The sequence below is a fragment of the Periplaneta americana genome, chromosome 10 (assembly GCF_040183065.1).
Source record: "Periplaneta americana isolate PAMFEO1 chromosome 10, P.americana_PAMFEO1_priV1, whole genome shotgun sequence".
Lineage (NCBI taxonomy): Eukaryota > Metazoa > Arthropoda > Insecta > Blattodea > Blattidae > Periplaneta > Periplaneta americana.
The window spans coordinates 2,137,746-2,155,000 of record NC_091126.1 but is presented as its reverse complement, the minus strand read 5'-3'; the positions used below and the strand labels follow the sequence as shown (position 1 = coordinate 2,155,000).

General features: G+C 37.3%; 1 protein-coding gene across 3 annotated transcripts in view; it reads left to right on the top strand.

Moving 5' to 3' along the window:
• LOC138707380 (transmembrane protein 53) overlaps window positions 1-17,255 on the top strand; it is a 64,639-nt gene that overhangs the window by 12,621 nt on the left and 34,763 nt on the right. For all 3 annotated transcript variants that reach the window (XM_069836711.1, XM_069836712.1, XM_069836713.1), the window contains one exon: window positions 12,956-13,163. In XM_069836711.1, the coding sequence (XP_069692812.1) occupies window positions 12,956-13,163 (208 nt within the window). The remainder of the gene's footprint in view (window positions 1-12,955; window positions 13,164-17,255) is intronic.

Below are 17,255 nucleotides of genomic sequence, written 5' to 3'. Positions count from 1 at the left end.
ACGTCCGTTGATGTGACATTAATGAATATTTAAATACTTATATAGTCACAATCATGCCATGGTATGAAAGAAAAACCTCACAACCTCGAGCGGGATACGAACCTGCGACTTCCTGTATCCCGCTCGAGGTTGTGAAGTTTTTCTTTCATACCATGGCATGATTGTGACTATATAAGTATTTAAATATTCATTAATGTCACATCAAAGGACGTATATACGTCATCCAACATCGTAAGATGAAGTTTACATTTACAATGTTTCTTTCCACCCATAAGCAGTGCTGACTAGAACAGAGTCGACAGTATGAGAGGAGAATTTCAAGCCTTTGGCGTGAAACGAACTCGATAGCTCAGTTGGTAGAGCACCTGACCGGAGCATAGGAAGTCGCAGGTTCGTATCCCGCTCGAGGTTGTGAGGTTTTTCTTTCATACCATGGCATGATTGTGACTATATAAGTATTTAAATATTCAATAATTTTCTTTTTTGCTAAACATTATTTCAGCTACTGTATTTAGTCTTTTTCGTGATAAGGCCTACCTAATGCACAACATTAAACAATTAGGCCTTATCTATTACTCTGTAGTAACCAATTCTGATTTATCTAGACTACAGATTATTATACTGGCGGCCGGATAGCTCAGTTGGTAGAGCAGCTGGCTACGGACTGGAAGGTCCGGGGTTTGATCCCAGGTGGTGACAGGATTTTTTCTTGTTGCCAAACTTTCAGAATGGCCCCGAGGTTCACTCAGCCTCCTATAAAATTGAGTACCGGGTCTTTCCTGGGGGTAAAAGGTGGTCAGAGCGTGGTGCCAACCACACCACCTCATTCTAGTGCCGAGGTCATGGAAAGCATAGGGCTCTACCTCCATGCCCCCCAAGTGCCTTCATGGCATGTTACGGGGATACCTTTACCTTTTACCTTTTTACAGATTATTATACATTCATTTTTCTTTGTCATATTACGTGTGCATGGAATTTAATTATATATTTATGTTGTTATGATATTATGTTTAGTGTTGTACTATGGTCCTCTCATTATTACAATAGGATGATAATATATAGAGAGTTCTTATGACGACTGGTCCCAGCTAATGATGGTAGTGTGAAGCTAAGCGGTAAAGGGTGGAGTGGAAGCATGTTCAGACTACTTGCTGCCTGTGGGAACTCTCTGTACATGGTGACCAGGCTAAAGATATACATAAATAACAGTGTATAATGCAAAGCAGAATCGAGATTTGTTCTGTCACACTTTACAAGGTCATTCATTGTTGCGTCACTTTCTGTAAAATGCAGAGGAATGAGGACAGGTTATGCGCCAGTCAGCCGAGGTGTGGATGCCATAGTGTAAAGTGCAGTGCATGCTCTGATTTGCAGAATTTAAATCAGTTACACGTGTTCAAGGAATAGAATCTGAGTGGGCTAGAACTCTGCGAGAGACTGGAAGCATGACCGAAGAGACTGCGGTTGAGGTGCGTCAATCATTCGCTAGAAGCCCACGTAAGCCAATTATACAGGCTAGTAGAGAATTGCAAGTTCACAAGCATCTCCATTTGCTTGCTTACAAAGTCCCTTCATCACCTTAAGGCTTAAACCAGACCATCGCCACAAAAGAACTCATCTTGGTGTTGAGATGATTCCCAGATCGTTCAGCAGGCACTTCACTTTACACTTTGCCTTCAGAGAATACTGATGAAAGTTACTGCTATAGCCATGAAGTGTAGTACATGTGAATATGCATAAAACAAAACATTCCATTTTATAGAGAGAAAAGTATCATAGATTTCCATGGTGTTGGTGAGGAAGCATGGCTGCCAAATTGCTCGCATCTTCCTACAAAAAGCTTTGGTAATGCAAAGACTGATTGCCGTGTTTTTATGTTTATGAGGGCTACTGCACAGCACTGATCAGGTGATCACATAAACATGCCTCATTCCTAACTCATTCTTTTTCTTGGTGTGAATGATTGAATACTTACCAGAATAAGGGCCTACGGCACATTGTCTTACGATTTGAGTTAGCTCCTTATTGCGCAATTATTGGGAAACACTATCAGTATCTTAGCCAGTGGTTCCCAAACTTTTGGGCGAAACATTTGTTCGCGGTCCCCCCCCCCCCCCCCACACTACTGTAACGGTACTTAACTCCATTCGAAACATAAAAAAATATAAATCCCGGTAAAATAGAAAACAATGATAATTTTACTCTCAACCAGTGGATACCACCCAAATTCTAATATACCTACCGGACGAGAAATTGGGTACCTATTTTCCAATTATCTTGACTTCTTAAACTGGCCTTATTTGATAATATATTTTTCGAACACTTAAACACTTTGAATATGTACCAGTAATTTTACAAATTTAAAAGCCATAATGACTATCCGATAAGCTATAATCTTATTAAGTCAAAATACAAGGGCAGTCTATGCTTATCTATATAGGAACAAAATAACTAAAAGTTATTCGTACACATTTTTCATTAAGATATGAACGTTTTCGACTCGACTGAGTCATCTTCAGATTAGACATGCCAAATGAATACATTAATGAAACTACTGAAATATAGTATAGTGCAGGTGTACATGTAAATAAGCAAGTGCAGTGTGTCATGTGTTAATACAAGTTTTAAAAACACACTGATAAAATAACAACATTATACATGTGTAAACTATTATACAAGTTAAAATGTTAAAAATTAAAATATACAAACTGTAATGTACTATGAGCAGGTTGTAACAGAACGTGTGGGTCCGTAAGACAGCAAGGAAGTAGACACAAGTTACTTTGCGTGAGAATATGTATAGTTGCCACAAGAAACATGCAAATCTTATGTGGTTAACGTCCTATCAACAAGTCAAAGTTGCATAAATCTAGATGCTATAAAGGCACAATAATACAAGCTGATGAATGAACAGCATCAAGTAAGGTTTGTTAAGCAGAATTATGTGGTATAAAATCACAATAAGTGCATGTGATAAAACAAGTACAGTAGGTTGAGATTACAATTCTTGATATAAATCTTCACGAAGCAAAGTATGGACATAGGCGCACATAACAATTTACTGTCTTCAATAAAATGGTAGTAATGATAATGATGATAATAATGATAATGATAGTCGTAATAATACTACTAATAATAAACTATTATTATACTACATACAGTGCAAAGCTTTACTACAGAAAAGTATATAATGTACTTACTGCATACAGTCCCTGGGGAAAAAGTTTGGAAACAACACAGTCTGGATGTGACGAAGCCAACAAACTAAGCGAAAAGTTCAAGGTCACGAATGGTATTCCCCTAAAGGTGGAACATTTGAATTTATACACGTACCGGTATGTATTTCAAAACGCATTTGAAACATCACATCAGAGTCTCCTGATAGTATCAAATCTCGATTACAAAAAATGCAAGTGTATGAACTGATGTGAGGCAGTATGCCATAAATATAGAAAATGATTGAGTTCAACAAAATACCGGCGTGACCATATGCAACGGCAGTCTACAGCAGGCCTGCACAAGATTTGCACTCTCCGAGTCAGCTCACAGCTCGAGAGCGGAATGCAGATATTGGCTGTGCTCTGTATAAGGGTGAACTGGAAGAAGGGGTGATCTCGTACAAAATGTACACAAAAGTACTAGTACGAGTGTTCATGAAATGAATTCCCGTTCAGTGTTTACAAAACTATCTTGGACTATTATTAATTAATAAAGAAATATTTATTTTACAGAAATAATATAAACTCTATAGCTACTTAAATATACAATATCATTTTGTTATATTTTTATTTATCAGTATATCAAAACGGGGTTTTATGCTGTTGGCAGCTGAAAGGAACAGTACTGATCGTAATAAAACATCAGTTACAAATGTTCGATGTCTGCCTTTATTAAAGTTGATAATAGAAAACAGTTGCTTACAAATATAAATGTTGAGCCAAACATAGCAATAATTTTCACAGCCAGCTTGTGTAGTCGTGGATATTATTGCTGAGGTTTAGTCTTGTAAAACTCAACCACACTAGTAGTGTTATTCAAACAGTCTTTTGCCCTTAGGCCACACTGAATATCAATAAGTCCAAGCTGTAAATCGTATGACACTGCTTCAACTGACATTGAAGGAATTTATTATGATAACTTTAAACCTCTTTCCAATTAAGACAAGATCTTGAGACCTAGCATTAAATTCATTTTGAATTTCAATTAATATTTGCACATAATCGTTTAACATGGTTTCATCACGAGCAGTTTCTATCATTGGAAAGTGAGCCATAGTACCTTCCCGAAACTAACTTACGAAAAGCGTAAGTTTACGACTGAAATCCCGTAATTTATTCAACATATCAACAATAAGCTGGCCTTTTCCCTGAAGAGCGATATTTAAATTGTTAAAGATTAATAAATTCTAACGTACCCTATCTCATGTAATAATGCAACTTTCAACTCCTGAACCTTTTTACTGCGATCTTCACCAACAAAACCATCGTATCTCTATGTGTGGACTAGTAATGACGCATTATATTATGTTTTCCTCTTTCTTTCAAACTTTTGTGGCAGATAAGTATTGACTCCAGCTGCTGTGAAAAAATAAGCATTTTCCCATGCATTATTGAAATAATTTGCCTGATGATCACTTTTCCATCTTTTAGATTCCTCCATTATGTAGCCGTAGATAGACAAAGTGAAATAGCTACTGATAATACACACTACACCAGATAGCTGCGTGGACTATCCACTACCTATAGTAGGCCTACGTCATTCCGACATACCTTTCCGGTGAGCTGTTAACGCGACTCTCCCACTCTGTTTGTGCAGGTCTGGTCTACAGTATACAATTGTTACAATGATGATTCAAATCTGATCCAGATTAGGTACGTACTCATTTGTGAGCGTACCTCTCATTGAGATTCTAGCTGATATGTACATCTATTATCAGACAGTACCTACATCTTACTTGGCGATATGTGTTGGCGGAAAAACAATTGTTTGTATATATCTGAACTCTGATTAGTGCAATATGTAACTAGTCAGTGATGTATGCAATGGAGGGGGAAAAGGAACTAGCCACTCTACCTATTATCTCCTGGCTTAGTTGCCACATGAGTGATGCCTTACTGGTGTCACTTATGAGGTTCAAACCTGTCTTCAAACAGTTGACTAAACAACAATTGAATCGCCTGGTTTGAAAACTGCTTAAGTCCAACAAAACGCAAAAGCAGTTTTACACAGCAGCATGTTCTTCTTGGTGATGCACATCATCATGAGAATGGAAACGAAGGTAGTCCATCTCCAACCCATGTTTGTAAGCACTGACAATGTGGCCCCAGGAATTAAAAGCGTGCTTGTCCTGGACTTGCTGGATTTTCAAACTTGGTTTTCAATCATGAATGAAAAGCGTGTTTGTCCTGGTCATGCTGAATGTTCAAACCTGGTTTTTAATATGAAGAAGACTTTAATAAAATTTATAATAATATTAGGAATAGCTTACACTTTAAATTATGAAACAATGCTGCCACCTACGAATAGGTGGGAAGAAGAAGCGGTATCTGGAAATAGGTTTGAGTGTAATGAAAATGCATGAACTTTTTCTAGAAAAATATTATCCTGAATGTTATTTGAAAGTTAATGCGGGAGCTGACATCGAGAGAATAAAGTGCCCAATAAAGTATGATTACTACCGAAAGTACTTCAAGGAGTTAGGTATAGTTTACAGCAGTAAATTTTTTGAATTATTCATTGTGCAGTGATGAAGCATTTCTTTCATAACTCATAAACTTCTTAACTTTTTCATGTTCTCTCTCCTTTATTTTATTGCTGAAACTCATTTTTACGATACCATGCTCTTTCAACTACATTCCTTAACAAATAATATATACTTTTTTTATTTTGTGTTAGAAGAGTATAAGCTACTGATATCTAACCATTTTAAGTGAATTTATTTTTATCGGACAATCTATCAAAAGTAGAGAAGTAATTTTGCATCATATTGTAGATATGACATGCATAAATACACACAAAAAAATTCATCACTGAACATTGGATAGTTTTTTAGTTATGAGGGAAACGCTTCATCACTGCACAGTGACCTGCTACGATTTTGAATTTTGAAAAAAAAAAAAAAATATATATATATAATTTTTTTTAATCGTATTTTTTTTTTTTTCATATAGCACAAGGACAATGTTTTATACCTACTAATTTTCATTATTGTACAAGATACAGTAATGGAGGAAAAAAACGATGAATAATTCCAAAAATTTACTGCTGTAAGCTGTATCTAATCCCTTAATGAGAATTTTAGTTACTCTTTTGGACGCTCTAATGTTGATACATGCTGTGAAATGCTGAAAATGGAAATTTCACAAGATAGATATAAAATCGTGAAAGTCAATTTGGAAACAGAGTTAACACTTTTTAAAAGGAAGGTCAAAAAGTTTTATACGAATTTACGAGCATTCCAGGAAAGGGTAGAGAAAGATGACACTGTTGAATGTTTAGTTTTCGATTTTCAGCAGAATATGCCAGTGCCTCATCTCCCTGTTAATGAGATATTCTATCTTCGACAGATTTGGGTTTATAATGTGTGCATTTCCAGTGGAAAGAATCAAATAGGGAAAATATATATGTGGGCCGAATATGACGCTAAACAAGGTGTCAACGAAGTGGTGTCATGCTTGCGGAACTACATAGATGCACAGAACTTGTACAACTCATTACCGTCACAGGAAGATGAGGATGACTCCAGCGATGGCAGTAATGCATAACTTACTGCTAATCTGTGTTCAATCATTCACTTGCTTCTTTAGACATCAGGTGTACATATAAACTTCTCATGACACCCACAATTCCTACTAATCATGTCCAAGAATCGAAAATATGCTAGTCCAGGTCATTTAAACCCTCATAAATACATCCTGATTGCACATATCTGCAATAATGTTTCTGGTACATGTGTAGGTATGAAAACTCTATAAAATGAATCCACAGTCATTACTTTTTCACAGAAAGTAATGCAGTTACAATGTATTTTGTCTCTCCTGTAAAATTTGCTTCTTTGGACTTAATGCATTTTCAATCCTAGTTATTCAATTGTGAGTAGGTCTAATTCTCTTGGAAGATGCCTACATACTCTTGGTTTCACAAGTAAAGAACCTTCGTCAGAGGGCTGGGGTCAGGAAACCATAAATCTGACTGACAGATTTAGTGAAACCGTGGACAAAGATATCACCAGGAAGCTGCCCAGAATGCTATGTTGTGAATTTTACATTTTCGAAAGAATATTTCTGCCAGTGCATTACAGTTTCACTTGTGTCTTAGTAACAGCGCGTTGTGGTCTCCAGCAGTACGATAGTCGACAGTGAATGTACAATGTTTAATTTATTTTGGCCGTGGATATACTCTAATAATAGTGAAGTGCCTCCACAGCCACTACCAGGGCCTTCTTCTGAAAGGACGCCGACTAAGCGTAAGAATTGTAATAAATCGCCAATAGGAAAGGGGGCGAAGTTACGAAAACAAAGTGTACTAATAGTGCAAAGCATTAAGAACTTTATTAGAAGAAGAATAATTGAAAATGGTGAAGTTAGGTGGGGTTTTGAAAAGGAGAAATATTAATCAATTGATGGAAGAAGCGACAGTCCTTAGTTTAAGCAGCTTAAAAAGAATCTAAAATATTGAAGATCCATCTACATATCACACTCCGGAAAAAAAGAAGCCATCCGTTTGAAAAAATCGATTATTTTACACGTGATCTGGTGCGACGAACAATGTACGAGTGCTACAAGAACGAAATGTCACCAGCAGCAGAGTTCATAATGCATGCTATGCGGGAGGAAACTAGTGGCACTGACTACGAATTTCCTTATGGGAAAAGTACTGTTCGTAGATTAATCAGAAGTATGAGGTTTTCACATAAGACAGTGCAAAGAAAGCCCACTAGAGCTGAAGCCTGTGACATCATTGCCTGGAGGTACTCGTATCTCGAACAGATAAGAGAGCTGCATTTACAAGGCTACGATGATGTGTATTTAGATGAAACCTGGTACGATAGTCATATGTGTCGCATGAAAAACTGGACAGATGACTCTGAAAATTGTGTGGTACCTATATGAGGTGCAAAGGGTGACAGAATTGTTATTGTACATTGTGGGGGGGGGGCGATTTGGTTTCATCGATGGTGCTCTAGTTATCACTCATAACAAAATGGCAGATGCGCCTGCAGATTATCATGGCTCAATGAACTCCGCAATTTTCGAAGAGTGGTTCGAAAATAGTGTCCTGAAAATGCTACAGGAGCCCTCTGTAATCGTATGTGACAATACACCTTATCACAGCCAAGTCCTTAACCCGCGACCTAATTCCTCCTGGAGAAAGCTCGAAATCCTTCGGTACATGACCAATCACAACATTCTCATTCCCAATCCTGCCGTCCACACCTGTGGAGTAACGGTCAGCGCGTCTGGCCGCGAAACCAGGTGGCCCGGGTTCGAATCCCGGTCGGGGCAAGTTACCTGGTTGAAGTTTTTTCCGGGGTTTTCCCTCAACCCAATACGAGCAAATACTGCGTAACTTTCGGTGCTGAATCCCGGACTCATTTCACCGACATTATCACCTTCATATCATTCAGACGCCAAATAACCTAGATGTTGATACAGCGTCGTAAGATAACCCAATCCTGCCCCAGTAATACCACAGCTTTTGCAGATTATTGAACACCAGTTACCAGGAGCAGAGAGAATTAAGAGATACGCCTTCGATGAAATCGCAGCTCGTTATGGACACATAGTTCCAAGACTTCCACCATATCATTGCGTCCTAAATCCTATAGAATTTGCTTGGTCTCAAGTGAAGCAGAAAGTCCAGTCGAAAAATCTTAAAGCACGCCCCCCTAGAAGAGCTAGTTAAAGTTTCAGAAAGTGCATGTGAAAGTGTAACAAAGGAACATTGGCAGAATTACAGTAGACATGTAGAAGAAATTGAAGAAACCCACCGTCTGCTGAATCCTGTGTTCGACAGCGAAGTGGTAATCCCATTAAACGACTCAGAGGAGGAGAATTGGATGTGCAGGTATTATGTTACATATTATATTTTTCATCATATCTATGTAGAAGGATCAGATGCCTTATTAGATACAGAGTAGGTGATTTTGCCCAGGGAGCCTCTCTTTCAGGTTTGGAGTTTTTTAACATGCAATACATTTACAGCATGGAAATAATAGCTTTACTTCCCTCCCCAAGGAAGGCATGCTGCGGGTTTTTATGCCCACTTCGTGAGCTAGGTTTGATCCTGCATAGTTTCGATCTAATGACAGGCATGCTAACCAATCAATCATCAGTGTTGACCTGTTGTTATAATAATAATAATAATAATAATAATAATAATAATAATAATAATAATAATACAGTGCGTTCGTAGGTCGGCCGGACCATTCCGCGGTGGCCTTGGACTGGGAGAAGATTGGCGCGTCTGCTGCCAGAGTAGCGCTGTAGCTATCGCTGACATGCCAGTCAGTCGAGTTGGATCTGTCGTGAGGGAAAGATGTCTGTGCGCATGTTGTGAGTAAAATTGTGTTGTCTCGTGGTGATATATTGTCTATTAATAATGGTTGAGTACACTTTAGAACAACGAATTTTTCTCTATGATTTGTATGTGAAATACTCTTCTACAAGAAGGTGTCGAAGGGAATTTGAACATCGGTTTGCAGGTGTTCGAATTCCTAGCAGGTCAACTATTCATGACCTTGTCAACAAAGTCAGACGTACAGGATCTTTTTTGAATTAGAAATGTGTTCAACAACGCCGTGTACTGACAGAAGAGAAGCTTGATGAAGTAGGGGCTGGTTAGAGCACTCACCCCGCAAATCACTGCGACGTTTAGCACAAGAGGTTAACATTTCCAAGGTCAGCTTTTGTGGCAACGAAACTTCTGTAACTTAAGCCGTACAGGGTAACTGTAGTTCATGCTTTACAATCACAAGATCCTGTAAGTATTATTATTATTGCAATTGGTTTGTGCAGTCCGTTCATAATGGCGACGTGGACCCACTTTTAACGTTCTTCACTGATGAAGCATGGTTTCATCTTCACGGTCACGTTTTTACTCGGAACAATAGATACTGGGCTACCGAAAATCCCCATATTATTCATGAAGTTCCTCACCACGCTGCAAAGGTTGGGGTTTGGTGTGCAGTGAGTGCGAGTAGAATTATCGGTCCTATATTTTTCGACACAACAGTTGATTCACACGTTTATGTATCTTCAATTTTAAATAATTTTTTTCCGCAACTAACAAGAAATGAACAATTGAATGGCTGGTTTCAGCAGTGCGAATTCTATGCATGAATTTCGAAGTGTGTTTGGTGACAGAATAATTAGTTGAGGATTGTGGCCACCTCGTTCCCCTGACCTATCTCCATGCGATTTTTATTTATGGGGAACGTTAAAGAATAAAGTGTATGCATCAAATCCGCACACGTTACAAGAATTGAAGGAAACGTCACGAGAGAAATACAGGCATTCAGTCAACATGAACTTCTGCGAGTGAACCAGAATTGTTTTTGGAGATAAAGGGAATGTGTTAGAGTTGAAGGTCATCACTTTCAACATCTGTTGTGATGCAGATAAGCCTAATGTTAGTAGAGTAGTTAGTGTTCCGTACCCATGACTTGCCGGTCGTTTACGTGTAACTCTGGCGGCAGGCTCGCCAATCTTCACCCAGTCCAAGGCCACCACGGAACGGTCCGGCCAAGCTACGAACGCACTGTAATAATAATAATAATAATAATAATAATAATAATAATAATAATAATAATAATAATAATAATAATAATATAAGATAATACAATTATAATTGTGATAATATAATAGTAATACAATATTATTATTATTATTATTATTATTATTATTATTATTATTATTATTAATTATCATCATCATCATCATTATTATAAAATTGATTTAATTTGTTCGTAAATAGAAAGTACATTGAAAAGAATCCAACCGGTTGCAAAAGAAATGATTGAAATAGTCCAGCCAGGAGAAAACGTTGCAACAGCTAAAAGACAACTTCCCCTAACTGGCCTGTCAATCACTGTCAGCTGTGTAGAAGTGGTGTGAGCAGGGTTGCCAGATGTCCCGATTTGGTGGGACATGTCCCGATTTTCATATAAAAGTCCCGAGTCCCACTTCGATTCGAGGCGGGACACAAAAAGTGCTGCACTTAGAAAATTAACATCACTTGTATAATTTTATCATTATCTAGTAACTTTTTCTTTTAGGCCTAAATAATTACATTAAATTTAAATTAATTTTCTTAACAATGTAGGTTTGCAAATTGGAAAAAACGAATATTTTGGCAAGTGTAAGGTATGTAACAACAAATTCAGTGGTAAATATGATATTTTTAAACATTTAAAAATTCATGGCACAGAGAATGGAAAGAAGCTTGTTGAAAATGCTAAAGTCCAGTGATAAATATGTGGGAAGATCTAAAAATGTATACTGTATGTTAAATGATGGGTTTGGAGCAGCAATATGCTAAGGCACAAAATAAATATGAATTTAGGTATCAATAAATTTTATGTCAATGTTATCAATTAATAAACATTGACATTTAAATATTTTGTCACATGTGATGCCAGATAGAACTATTATTAAGTCATTAAGTTATTGCCACAAGCCCTTCAAAGAAACATGATGTAACTTACGGTCAGATGTTTTGTACTTGGAAAACTGTATCTACATTATCTCTTTTATTCAAATTGCAATTTTGAGATTCATATTACTTTCTTCAGCTGCGGGATAAATTTTTTATTTTATTTTTTACGCAGCCATGAAAATGTCAACTCTGCCCATATTCATATTACTCTTTCTTCAAGACAAAACATAAGTACTATAGCCTATATGATGAAAAACGATGTCCCTTCTTGGTAGATTTAAAATCTGGCAACCCTGGGTGTGGGCCAAGAGTAAGTCCTGAATGCTGCACAGTGAATTAGCCATACATCACAAAGTTTTTCATTGCAGCAATAATCATTGCTGCTGAAATTAGATAAAACTTCTAGCAAAGATGCTGGAAAATCGTTTCTCTCGTTTGATGGCTTTCTAGTACAGATGGACGCAGTACAGTTTGTAACATGTTACATGCTGCACATCCCACGGAATCTGATGTAACACATTGAATAATTTATTCACGAAAATCGACAATTTGCGTGGATTGGCCAAGAAGGTGAATATCAGCATTGGTAGCACAGAGACTTAAAATTTTTCAGAAGTATGTGCAAAAGAAGTGCCCCAACCAAGAGGGTCACGAGTTCCTGGATAAAACTGTGATGACTAATGAGACTTAGGTATGCCACTAGAATTCTGAAACGAAGATTGCTAGGAAGGTGTAAGAACATTCACATTCACTATCCTCAAAAACAGTTAAAATGAAATCATATGAAAAAGGGCAATGGCTATGGTTTTTGGGACGTGGAAGGATTGATAATAATCTTAGATCAACATATTATACATGACAACACCTATCCTCACATAAGAACATTTACTGAACCTGACATATTTTCCATATAGCCTGAATTTATTTTCGTGCAACTATCAAATATTAATTCCAGGAAGCAAAATATTTGCAATGAATGACCTAGTGATAAAATAATTATTGCGAAAGTTGCTGCAGAGCCAATGAAATATGTCCTTTCAAGAAGGAATAAAGAAGCTCCCTGGTCGCTGACAAAAGTGTATCGATAAGCTGGGGGACTGTTCTGAAAAAATAATCAGGGTTTGGACTTCTTGTCTTACATAATGTTCGTAAATAAATTCCAGATAAAATTTGAAACCCCATGCATTACAAGAAATCTAATTTAACGTAGTCCAGTAGAGATTTAATACGACATAGTGCAAATATGTGTTCAGCTACAAGTTTAAATATAATAAACTACTGATTTATTTTCATTGAACAGATGCATCACGGTGCGGTACACAGCGCCAGTGGAGTGTTTGTTTTGGAGGCGAAGTCGAATGCACCAGCTGGGAAAAAGACTTGTTGAACTTATAACAGATATGAGTTTGGAAGAACATCCGATATTTTTTCACGTCTTTTCTAATGGAGGAGCATTTCTATATCAGCACGTTAGTCAAGCAATTCAAATGCGCAGTAAACCATTAAAGGTATGGTACCAATGCAGATGTGGAAAGAGGCTTTTTTCACTTTAATAATGCACACACACACACACACACACGCACACACACACACGCGCGCACACACACGCGCAAACACACACGCGCACACGTGCGTGCATGCGGAAACTAATAAGAAGGCAGAAAAAATAGGTAAGACTGGAGAATGCTGAGTTTGCAGTGAAAGACTTTCCCTTGGGCAGAAAAATATGAATGGAATGTACATACGTACATACATACATACATACATACATACATTTATGTAAATGTTAGCCTCTCTCTTATAGATATATATATATATATATATATATATATATATATATATATATATAAAGAGAGAGAGAGGCTAAGAAATTATCAGCCCTCTTTAACTATTTCTTCTGAAAGGAAATATAGTTGAAATCATCATTAAATGAACTACTACTCCTGCTGCTGCTTTCAAATGCTTTAGTTTGTTTTCACTTCATCATAATGTCCACGTTTATGCCCCATACAATGCCACACTCCATACAAGTACTTCACTAGTTTCCTCCTTAGTTCTTTTTCCAAAAATCCGCAGAAAATTTTACTTTTTCTGTTAAAAGCTTCCTTTGCCATTGTTATCTTTTTTACTTTCTTGGCAGCAGCTAATTTTACTGCTTATATCAGGTTGGTATAAATGTTCGTAGCATTTTTGTTCTTCATCACAACAGTATGTTTTAGGAGAGATATTGTTTACTGTTTGTCATTTGTTTGGAGTTTTTTTGCTTGTAAATATGCCTTGAATTTTGCGGATTTTGAGAAAGTTTGTGCTATTTGTGAGCTAAATAAGATGGAGCGTCAAGTGAAAAAAAAAGAACAATTTTGACATGTTCTTCTCTTTGAGTTTAATAGAGGAGCAAAGGTAGCGGAGACGGCTCGAAACATTTGTGCCGTGTAAGGAGAGAATTCCATCGAAGAATGCACTGCAAGAAAATGGTTCTCTCATTTCAACACACAATATCCCATACAAATTTAGTGCCCATCCACAGAAGATTATATTATGCATCTGGTGGGATAAAGAAGGTCTTGTGTACTACGAATTGCTTCCCAGGAATGTAATAATAACTGCTGACATTTGTTGCTAACAACTCAGACGATTTGTGGTTGCAATTGAAGAAAAACGACTGGGAAGACTGCATCAAGTGTTGCTGCAACACGATAATGCATGTCTGCACTCTCCTAACATGATGAAAGCAACTATCCAGGAGCTTGGTTGGAATGTGATTCCACATTCGGCATATTCTCTCAATCCATTCTCTATCCAACAATCTTCAAGGGAACTCCTTTGATAACGAAGATGCTTTACAAACTTGGCTTGACGACTTCAACTGCAAAACAGCAGCAGATTTCTTCAGATGAAAAATCAAAAAACTACCTCAGTGTTGGCAGAGAGTCATAGCTCATAGAATATATTAGCCTTCTGATTAATTTCTGTCTCCTGTTTGTCACAACGAAAAAATACTACGAATTTTTACATTAATACAATAGTACACCTCAAGTATTTGAAGCTGTCTACATGTTCTACTGCATTTCGAATTTGCATATTTACCTTTCTTTGTTTTTCTTTCGACAGCCATGGTCTTCGTCTTGCTTGCATGTATCTTTATGCCATATTGCTCACAGCTGTCATTTAGCTCCAATAGCATATCCCTGGCCCAGAGACCAGTAATGCATTCAGAATTGCCAGTGCTCTTAATGAAAAAGTAATAATTAGGCCCATCTTATTTAATACTATGTTCCAGTGTTGTGTATTTGCGATATTAGCATTGGACATGGAAGGTGTTGAAGACTGCCGAAGTAATCGCAGATGAGTTTCAATGCTGCAGGGATGTCATATTCCCGTCCTGATTGCCTGGGGAATAACAATATAATAATAAATATTATCGTTTGGAGCTATATTATCATTTATTTTTGCATTATGTTTACTGCGATATTAAAAAACTGGAGAATTTAGTGTTGAATTAATTTTCTTCCTTTCTATAAAAATGCTAACTTTTTAACTTAAAATGTAACAACCAGTTCTAAAAACTGCGACAAATTTAACAAGCATTTTGGGCGAACTGGTGTGAGCCGGCTGAATGAGAACACTGAGCATGTTGTCCATCATGCACTTCCTAAAACTCCAGAAGTTTGGGCACACAACCTTTACTGTAGGTACCACCACATTATAGCGCCATTTGTGTATTAAATGAATGAATGAATCTATCAGTCAGTTAATCAGTCAATGAATGAATGAATCAATCAATCACTGAGTGAGTGGATGGATAAATAAATAAATAAATAAAATAATATATACAAACAGAATGTTGCAACTCCAGTATTGTGAGAATATTTGGTTGGTAATAATAATAATAATAATAATAATAATAATAATAATAATAATAATAATAATAATAATAATGAGCCCAAGTGCCCCTATGAAGAGCAAAGGCCTCCTGCAAGAGTGTAGCTCTTGTTCTCTAATGCAATGAGCTAATTCGCATTAGGGATGTACTCGGTGGTAATAGTCTGTATGATGGTCTATACTGTATCACTTATTCACAGTTTACACTTGGTCACTTGATTGGTTTATATTGCTACACTTTGCTACACATTTGTTCATCAATGTTACCTATAGAATTTTCACACATTGCGCAGTTGACGTTGAATGGTTTTCCATGTATTTCTGCTTCTTGCTATACTGAACCATTGTGGATCTGCTTGTGCTGCGTAGAAGTCTGCCCATCTCCGTCTTGGCCTGCCTAAGCGTGTGTCCCACATGGTGGTCTTATACGTCCATCTGTCATCCTGCAGCCTCGCTATGTAGCCTCCCCATTTCCACTTCAGTCTGATGGCTCCTTCTGCGATGTCTGTTGTTGATGTTATTTCAGATAACGCTTCGTTGGAGATTTTGTCCCTTTTTGTTATTCCTAGTATCTTGCGTTCCATTTTCCTTTGGTTTATTTGCAGTGCGTTCATCTGTCTGTTTGTCGCCAACCATGTCTGGCACCCGTATAGCAACACTGGGTAGATGCAGGTTTCTGGTGTTTCGAATTTGAGTATGAACTGAAGGGACCAGAAAGCCTTCCAGGCTAGGGATATTCTTCTGTTTATCTCTTTTTCCGTCTTGTCCTTGAAGGAGATTAACTGTCCCAAGTATACATATTCCTCCACATATGGTAGTGTTAATCCATCTACTGTGATTGGAGTTTCCAATCTATTTGTCATTAGATGTGTTTTTGTCTTATTCATTGATAGGCCTACCATTTTGTTTTGTGTATCGAGTTGTTGTAACATCGTTTGTAGTTCCCTTGGTGTTTTGGCACATAGAATCACATCGTTGGCAAATCTTAGATTCGTTAATCTTCTGCCATTTATGTTTATTCTACATTGACTGTTCCATTGCATTTTCCGGAATATGTCTTCCATAACACAGGTAAAAAGTTTCAGAGAGTGGGTCTCCCTGACATACTCCTCGTTCCAGTCCGAATGTTGGTCCTTCCCTTTCCATTTTCACCTTTGTATATATTTGTCCTGTAGTATACTTGCGTGTTTGATTAAATCAAATGCTTTGCTATAATCAACAAAGTCGATGTAAATAATACATAATGGAAGTAGTATATTGGTAACAAGTTTTACGCAGAATTCTGAGTAAGGGCCCTTACACACGAGCGACTTTTAGCCGCCAAGGTCGACTGCAAAAAGCAGTGTCAATAATGGACTAGTGATCATAGTCAAACTGTGCTCTTATAGACTCTTGTACAGCCTTCAGTTTTGATGTTTTGTTTCCATGAAGTGGCTTGGGTCTTGCATTTTGCGCATCACATAATCTAAACTTACCATGTAGTTGGATTTCAAATGAATACAGCTATAACGGTTCATTAGTTTCCTGTAAGAATTGTAACAGCAATTAAAATAATCCTAATAAATGTTGTCCAATGTTAGGTCATCAAGACACTATAGCACATTAGGTCGTGATATTTTTGGGATTGAAGGTAAGTATTCACTTTGACTTGCAGTTCCTGTATTTGCTGAACAGGACGTTCCAGTACTGTTGGAACTCTCATACCCATGTGCTGTTTC